Here is a 9,228-nt window from a genome sequence, read left to right as displayed (position 1 = left end):
GAAAGAGAGGCCCATTGGACTTGCAAACTTTATATGCCCCAATACAGGGGAATGCCAGGGCCAAAAGAATGGGAATGGGTGGGTAGGGAAGTGGGGGTGGGGTATGGGGGACTTTTGGGATAGCATTGGAAATGTAATTGAGGAAAATACGTAATAAAAAATATTAAAAATTAAAAAAAGAAACATAAATACATAAAATATCCAATAAAAAGAAAAGAAGAAAAGAAAAGAAAAAAAAAAAAAGAAGTGCTGTTAGTAGTTCATGAAAACAGATGCAGAGACCCACATACAAACATTAGGCATAGCTCATCCAACCTCATGGAAGAATCATGGGAAATATTGAGGGAGAAAGAAGGGTCCCCACAGGAAGACCTACAGAGCTCCCACTAACCTGGGCACACGGGACTCACAGAGACATAACCACCAACCAAAGAGGAAAAACAGACTGGATCTACCCACTCCTGCCGGCCCACACACACACATGTAACAACTGTGCAGCTTAGTCTTCATGTGGGTCCTCTAACAATTGGAGCAGGAGCTGGAGCTGTCTTGGACTTGTATTCTGTTAACTGATTTTGAAACCCTTTCTTATAGCTGGGCTGCCTTGTCTGGCCTCAGTGGAAGAGTATATACTTAGTCCTGATGAGACTTGATTCTCCATGGTGGGTTGGGAGAGGGAAATTGGGGAATAAAGTAGGAGGAGAGAAGGGGGATGCTCTGAGAAAATGAGAGAGAGAGAGAGAGAGAGAGAGAGAGCGAGAGAGAGAGAGAGAGAGAGAGACAAAGACAGAGAAATACAGTGTCAGAGAGAGACAGAAAGAGACAGGGAGAGAGAGACAGCAAGAGACAGAGACAGAGATACAAAGACAGAGACAGAGAGGAGGCTGAGGAGGAAGCTGTGGGAAACAAGCCAATAAGCAGTGTACAGTGTTTCTTTATCACATTTGTTTTAGTTCCTGCCTTGGCTTCCTCTTATAATGATAACATATAAGTCAAATAAGCTCATACCTTCACAAGAAGGAGGAGGAGGTGAAGGAGGAGGAGGAAGAAAAGGAGATGAAGGAGGAGGAAGAGGAAGAGGAGGAGGTGGAGGAGGAGGGAGGAGGGGGGAGGAGAAGTGCTGATAGATGCATTATCAACCACAATTTCTAGAAGAAAAAGTCCTTTGCTCTTTTATTAACTTACAATTGTATTTCTTTATTAATAATGCAGCACCCTTTGCTTTTTTTTCCTTTCTTGTGTAGATGATTTACCTTGCTCGAAATGGCAAGGATGTTGCTGTATCCTATTATCATTTTGATCTGATGAATAGTATTCATCCTCTTCCTGGCACCTGGGAAGAATATCTGGAGAAATTCCTAGCTGGAAATGGTAGGTAGGCCTAAGCCTTAGCTTTGAAATGTTAGTTTTTAACTTAGAATGTTGCAAAATTGACATAATTGATTTATCTTTCATGATTTTTAAAGTCAGAACATTCAAGTTTGGTACAATTTATATATTAAATTCCATTGTAGTAAGGTACATTTAAATTTTTACCATAAAATTCATCTTGCAAAGTATGATAATTATCACTGGCATATGAACACATTCCCAGTGTTAAAAGTTCTTCTCCATGTTTTGCGCATCATTAGCTAGATCTATTACACATGTGATTTCTGTGATATTTAGATTCAAATTCTGTTATGTAATGAATTTTCCATGGGTATCAGCCTGACTAAGTGGCAATAATCTATTCTTACTTGGAATACTCTCTTTGTAATGTATGTTTTCAAAGTTGATTGTAAATCTATTATTGACTAATTTTACCTTCTTGGAAACTTATCCTATAGTCTCACCTTCTTTGATTACTAAAATCAACAAAATGTCTTTGCAATTGACTTATCACACACACACAAACACACACACACACACACACACACAAACACACACACACACACACATACACACACACAAAGATTTGATCTGATGAATACTTCTGAAAATACTATTATTTTCTATTTTAGTGGCATATGGTTCATGGTTCGATCATGTTAAGAGTTGGTGGGAAAAGAGGGAAGAGCATCCTTTACTTTACTTATACTATGAAGAATTGAAACAGGTAACATATTAAATATTTATTCTGAATAATGTGTACACTGTGTCACAGGAAAATCATTGTTTTATTTTTTGAGTTAAATTTGGAAGCCAAATTAAATGGCTGCTTTCCTATTACCCATGTCTATTATCTGCAAGTCTATCAGATCAGTAACCACTTTGCAATTGTGAAATCATTTATGTATATTTTTTCTTTTCTTTTCAACCCACCTTTCATTCACAAATTCTACCCTGGGTTAATCAGGACTTTGCACTCATGATTGTGTGCTTGGTATCGGTGTGAGCTCCGAGTTGTTTCCCTTTGCACTTGCTTGAGGTAGTGTGACCTTCATGCCTTTGTTCAGCATTTCCACCAATATTTATCTGTGAGTCATCCCTATATCTGTACGTTCAGCATTTTTAAATTGAATTTCAAATCTGCAATGGAATTAATATAGCAGGCTCCAAAGCATACTCAATTCGTTTTGTTCAACAAGTCATTCTGTACAATTTTTATTTTTCTTTAGGTGTTGACTTTCCTTTTCTTTTTTGTTTTCCATGATTTCAGTTAGGTTTTGAGTATAGTATAAATGAAGTCTACTGTTCCTATGCTTTGGACTTGAATTGAGTCAAATGATTTCTTTTTTTTTTTTTTTTTTTTTTTTTGGTTTTTCGAGACAGGGTTTCTCTGTGTAGCCCTGGCTGTCCTGGAACTTACTTTGTAGACCAGGCTGGCCTTGAACTCAGAAATCCACCTGCCTCTGCCTCCCGTGTGCTGGGATTAAAGGCGTGCGCCACCACGCCCGGCGAGTCAAATGATTTCTGTTGTATCTCTCTTATCTTTCTTAGGAACTTTTTCATTCTATTTTAGTTCATGAATTCAGCTAGTTTGTGTGATGCAACTTTGTTCAACATTACTGCAGTATCCTTTACCATTATTCTGATCTTTTCTACTAACACGGGATAATCATGCCTACCCTCACACACCATTGAAAAATTTATGGAAATGTTTCTTTGTTTGAAGAAGTCCAGATATACAATTTAGAACATCTTTCAATTCTCAAATCCATGATAGAAACTAAAAACCTGTCGATTGTGAAACTATGCTTACAGTACTTAACATGGTGCTCCCCATAAATATTGTGCTTCAGTAGTCATTCATGGAAAGAACCTTTGATAAACCTTTAAGAATGTTTGAATGTAGTAACCAAATTGTTAGTGGCAGCATGACCCTCTGTATGGTGATGCTTCAGAATGTATTTCTGGGAGACCTCAGAGCATATCTCATTCTAACTAGATTCCACCCTCACAGTTACCTGACAATAGCCAGGGATGCTCCTCCCCATAGCTACCCTACAACTGCAAGATAGCTCACTCAGTCCACTACAAAGGGGACTGCTTTGCCCCTCCTCTCTTAAGCTCTCACCTCTCTCATTCTTACCTCTAGCTCTCCTTTTCTCCCTTACTTCCCCAATTCTCTCCATGTGGTCATGGCCAGCCCATCTTTGTTGTTGTTGTTGTTTTGGGTTTTTTTTTGTTTGTTTGTTTGTTTGTTTTGTTTTTTTTTGTTTTTCGAGACAGGGTTTCTCTGTGTAGCTCTGGTTGTCCTGGAACTCACTCTGTAGACCAGGCTGGCCTCAACTCAGAAATCTGCCTGCTTCTGCCTCCCAAGTGCTGGGATTAAAGGCGTGTGCCACCACCGCGCAGCTCCCTCTCTTTCTTTTATCTTCTCTCTTTATCTGTGCCTTTCTAAAGTAAAGCTCTAAAACCATAGAATGTCTCTGCTCATCAAGGCCTGTGGTACTTGAATGATGGGACAGGCTTTCCTCCTAAAGAGCCATGTCGAACCTCCCAACATAAGGCCTTCCTGTACTCCAGCCACAGACCCAAGGACTCTGGACTGCGTGGGAACCATCCAGAACCCCCTCTCTCCCTGCCCTCTCCTCTTTTCAGCTCCAGGACTGATTGAGCCACCCCTGGGGACCCCACTTTGTTCTCAGCTCTTCTGTGACATACAGTGGCATCTGGGATGTCCAAGACTGAGAATCTATTTTCTCTGGCCTCTGTGAGGCCCAGAGACTTCATACTGCCCTCTGTCCACCCCATGAGGGCTGGAGTCCATGGCTTCACACAGCCAGACACCCACCCTGGACACATGGAGAGCATAGCAGTTCCCTTTGTCTGCCAACTCAGAGCACCAGAACTCTGGTGGGACACAGATTCACTCTCACCCCATTTATTCCTCCATGCCTGCTGCTATATATATATATATATATATATATATATATATATATATATATATATAAAGTGTTGGTCTTGTTTATTGAGAATGTGTTGCAAAGGAAGATTCAATGAGCTCTTCCTTCTTACTAATCTTGCAGACACTGCATTCTTCTCCACTACCTGATTATATTGCCAAAACTTCCCTTACTGCAAGATCACTTGCCAATACATATATGTGTGTATAAATGCACACACAGAGCTAAGAATGTTTTAAAATGTCATTGTTTTCCTATTTAATAAAAATACAGTCCAATCTCTTTATGAATATGTCCTAGAGTGTTATTATTTTTCCCCAAACATTTTTATCTTTCCAGGTTTTTATAATTTTCTCATTAAATGAACTCCTCAAACCTAGTTCTAACCACTTCTTTCCCTTTTTTTGACCATATGGAAAATATTTCAAAATTCTATCCTAAGAATTAAAGCTGTGTCTTCTCCTAAGAATTGAAACCAACCTCTCAATAGATGGTACAGTTTGTTTAATTCTAAATATTAGAATCTCTCAATTTTAGTTTCAATATTATTTTTCTCAAAATCTTTTTGATATATCAATGGTTTAATTGTCTACCTTAAAGTAACAAACCTTAAGTCATAGTATACTATAAGCTAAAAGATGAAGATGAATTTTGTTTAATTTTTATAGTTTCACTTGAGTGTTTCTTTCTGTGTACCTGAGTGCACAAGCTCATGGAATGTTACATGTCTTCTATTTCCATGCATTTATCATTTAACTCACTGACAGAACCCAAAGAAAGAAATCAAGAAGATAGCCAGCTTTCTAGACAAGACCTTGGATGAAGAGGCCTTGGACAGGATCGTCCATCACACCTCCTTTGAAATGATGAAGGAAAACCCCCTGGTCAATTACACCCATCTGCCCACAGCAATGATGGACCACAGCAAGTCCCCTTTCATGAGAAAAGGTAAAACTTTGCTAACTGTATGTAACTGTCACCTTTCTTTTCTTCTGAAAAAACAGTTCTGACTTTTACTGTTTTATTTAACTTTTTAAAGCTTCTGTTCTTCATAGGAAATCAATGAAAACTAAAATACTTACAACGTTGCTTTGTTAGATTCGGTTTTACAAAGAATAATGTACATACAAGGTTACTAAAGGTTCAATAAATATCTTTCTCCTTTGCTACTCTAAATGCAGTTGACTTTTACAATTACTATGCAGTTTCCTTTCCATCATTCTACTCCAGTCTACAAATTGGCCTAGACCCTTTTCTTTCCTCAGTGGCAGTTTGCCTAGCAAAATGCAACTTCTTACAAGCTTCATATCATTTAAAAAGTAATTGTCATTTTTATAAAGATGCCTCATCAAAAAGAAGTTTCTTTTCCTTTCGAGAAATTTTTCCTACTTACAAATACTATCGAAATTACTGGAAACAGAGTCCAAATTTAACTTAAAAGACTACAGAATTCACCGTTGAAATTATTTGTTTACATTGAAGTAAATCATATCTATCGTGGCTTCTTATTCATAGTCCGTATCAGTAATAATAAATCAACACTTATCATAGATTAGTAACTTAAATAATTAAAATCTTTATTCTTACTAATGTCACCCTCTATTCTGATTATTATTTATTGGAATAGAGACAGAACAATAGGATACACTTTAGTGCTGAACAAAAATAAAACAAAGTGTCTATATAGATATAGACATACAATCAAAACAAATTTGAAATGCATTTATTATGATGTTTTAATAATAATTTTAATCTTAATAAACTAGCAAGTATTACATTTATCTGGAAAACATGGCACTTGTCTTCAAAGATAATTTATAATATAACAGAACAAGGACAAGTGATATTAGTATTTTAATTTGGAACAAACATGACTGATGTATATGCATATACATTTATTTACATAAAATTTTCTCTAATCAAGATTTTAAAATAATTCTCTTGTTAAAGTAGTTCAAATCAGTTGTGTCACTGAGTGCTATTTCTCAGAGTGTAACTCCAGTCTTATGAAGATGGATATAATCTCCTGATAGCTCAACAACTGAAGAATCCCATGTCTGTATCTGACATTTTGTGCTGTGCAGCTTCATCAATGAAGAAAATATGCTGACATAAAATTGTGAAGTCTTTATATCTCCTGGAGAGGAAGAAAATGGCATGTTCTATGGTTAGACTCATCCAAACTTTATCTAGACTGTAGTTCTTTCTAAATCAATAACATTAAATACATCAATTATCCAATGTTCTACTTGCAACATTGATAAAATATGTAAAACATAACACCTGTGGTATAAATTTTGGAAAAATACTATATGAAATAACACATAAGAATTTAGAAGACTTTAATCAGAAATTATGAATAAATATAAAATATTTGTGGCAATTGTCTAGATTCATTTATTCATCTACTCATTCAATAAGATGAGTGTTTACTCAATTCAGGTATAGTACAGGCTCCCCTTGAATACCTGCATGAAGCACTTGTTCCTTGAAATATTCAAAGTCATCTGTTTGTCTCAAGTTGGCTCAGAGGTCTTATTTATTTATGTTTAGTTTTGATGTTATTCTCATGTAAATCACAATGAATGTTGAAATCTTGTGAATTAGGGGACAAGTACCTTCCAATGAGAACAGAATTCTCATTTGTAAATTCTAGGAAATTATACTCATCTGCTTCCTATTTGATGGCTCTTCTAGACAATAAACAGTTAACTTTTTTCCAGAGTATAACTGGAAAATAAAATGTCTTCTTACCGCTGAACATTGAACTATAACTCCATGACCCAGGACAGTGAGAAAAAAATATAACATCTCTCCTATGAAATAGTATACTTATTGAGAACTTAGATAAGAAAATCATCTCTCTTAAAATAACTCTTGAAATATGAACTCTGTGCTTAGTTATAAGCCTCATTTTTGATGACAATATTTTTTAAATGATGCTATAGAACAGTATATTTATTCAATATGAGATTATTTTTAAAGATCAATCAGATACCTAAATGTATGTGCCTATATATTATATTACCTTTGTTCCACATTAGAATCAAACTAATAACACTTTTCTTTGTTCTTTCATATTAGAAATTTTCTTTGAAACAAATGAATTATTTTTCAACTTCATCCCTTAAGTATCCTGTCTTTCCCTGGTGTCTATTAGTTTTTTCTTTGTAATTTGTGTTTTACTCTTTCATGTGTTATTATTATTTTCAGGTATTGTTGGGGACTGGAAAAATTACTTCACAATGGCCCAAACTGAGCAATTTGATGCTGTCTATAAGAAGAAAATGTCTGGAACAACACTTGAGTTCTGCACAGACATTCAGAGTGCCTAATCTACAACTTGAATATATGGTTTCTTAAAATAGTAACTTGGAAGGGAAATCAAATAGATTCATGAGGGAAAAATAAATGTGCTTTAAAAATGCTAATTGAAAATATCCTATACATTCCCCAGCAAGTAATATTCCAAATGATCTAGAGCCAAGGTCTTTTGTTATCTTAGTTTTCAAAGGATATGTCTTCAGATTTCTAGATTCTTACTGAGTTGAATAAATATATTTTGTGACTTTAGAAAAAAAAAAGTTGGTCTGAGTTTATTATAACATGGAATATAATTTGTTTCAGGATATGAAACTTACATTCATGTTCCTGCAAAACATATTTCACAGGAGACTATACTTTCCACTGTGTCTCCCATGTAGTAGTTCTTAGAGAAAGTACTTAGAGAACGCTAAGTGCTTCTTAGAGTTATGTTTTCTTTGCTATTAAAACAGTTTGCAAGGTTGCAAATGGTCTGCATTTTCTACACTTGTCTAGTTTCCCTCTCCTGGATATCTGACCCAGGACACTATGCTACCTGGCTATCTCAAGGTTTTCATGCTGTTCTGTGAGTTATCAATCATCCTTCTACCATAGTTCTTTGGTAATATTATTCCATGTGCCAGATCAAGTAGCTGAGACTTGGAAATAGTTTTCTATATTTTATCTCATTTTTGCATCTCTAAAGAATGAAAGATTTACAAAACTCTTCCCTTGAGATAGGAGCTTATCTCTGAGAGACTACTCTCTCTCACCCTCCTTCCTGGAAGAAGACACTCTCAAATGATCCTCTTAAATTTCCTGGAAAAAACTCTTGTGTGTCCATCAACAAACATACCTGTGCTTAAGTGTGTTTGGATCCAGAAATAGTGCTTTTATTTCACAAGATGAAATTATCACTGCAGCTAAAATTGTCCTAACCTAGTACCTAGAGGAGAATTTCTCGACTGAGGAAAAGACTTCAGAAAGCAGTGGGGGATTACACAAAAGGGCCATATAGATAGATGCTTTTGTGAATAATTTTTTCCAGATTTAGTAGCAGATATGTTAGAAATATTTTTCAATATTTTATCACCTTTCTAAATCTCTGAAAATTAAAGACTTACATTATTTGTTTTTGTTTTATTGTTTTGTTTTTGAGACAGGGTTTCTCTGTGTCCCTGCCTGTCCTGAAACTCACTCTGTAGACCAGGCTGGCCTCAAATTCAGAAATCTGCCTGCCTCTGCCTCCCAAGTGCTGGGTTTAAAGGCATGTGCCACCATCACCTGGCCACATTATTTTGTTTAGAACTCTTCCCTTGAGCTGTGAGCTTATCTCTGAGAACCTATTCAATCTCTGCCCTATTCACGTCCAGATATGTCTTGGACAGAGCGATGTATAAGTCTTTGTGTGAAAAGGTTTCCTGCCTGTAGGTAATATCAACCTATGTAAAATTGTATCCCAAACTGTCTCCAAACTAAAGCGAGTTGATGAGCTCTGGATTTCTCCTTTACCTATTCAAAAGATGGAGGCTTCATTTACAATGTAAACACACTTTCAACCATAGCTGATATGGGAAGAGGTAAAAGAATTTGT

At 36.0% G+C, this 9,228-nt stretch overlaps 1 protein-coding gene across 5 annotated transcripts in view; it reads left to right on the top strand.

Annotated features, from left to right (window-relative positions):
* The window catches only part of Sult1b1 (sulfotransferase family 1B member 1), a 28,492-nt gene extending 19,666 nt beyond the window's left edge, over window positions 1-8,826 (top strand). For 4 of the 5 annotated variants that reach the window (XM_021162314.2, XM_021162313.2, XM_029478003.1 and 1 more), the window contains exons 5-8: window positions 1,245-1,371; window positions 2,004-2,098; window positions 5,099-5,279; window positions 7,545-7,903. In XM_021162314.2, coding sequence (XP_021017973.1) covers window positions 1,245-1,371; window positions 2,004-2,098; window positions 5,099-5,279; window positions 7,545-7,666 — 525 coding nt within the window. In that variant the 3' untranslated portion in view covers window positions 7,667-7,903. Of the gene's footprint in view, window positions 1-1,244; window positions 1,372-2,003; window positions 2,099-5,098; window positions 5,280-7,544 lie in introns of all 5 variants that reach the window. The other variant, XM_029478004.1, reaches the window with a different exon arrangement.
* Window positions 8,827-9,228: the final 402 nt, after the last annotated feature.

This window comes from Mus caroli, chromosome 5 (assembly GCF_900094665.2).
Source record: "Mus caroli chromosome 5, CAROLI_EIJ_v1.1, whole genome shotgun sequence".
NCBI classification, from domain to species: domain Eukaryota; kingdom Metazoa; phylum Chordata; class Mammalia; order Rodentia; family Muridae; genus Mus; species Mus caroli.
Note: the sequence above shows the minus strand (reverse complement) of the source record. Positions and strands in the feature narration are given on the sequence as shown.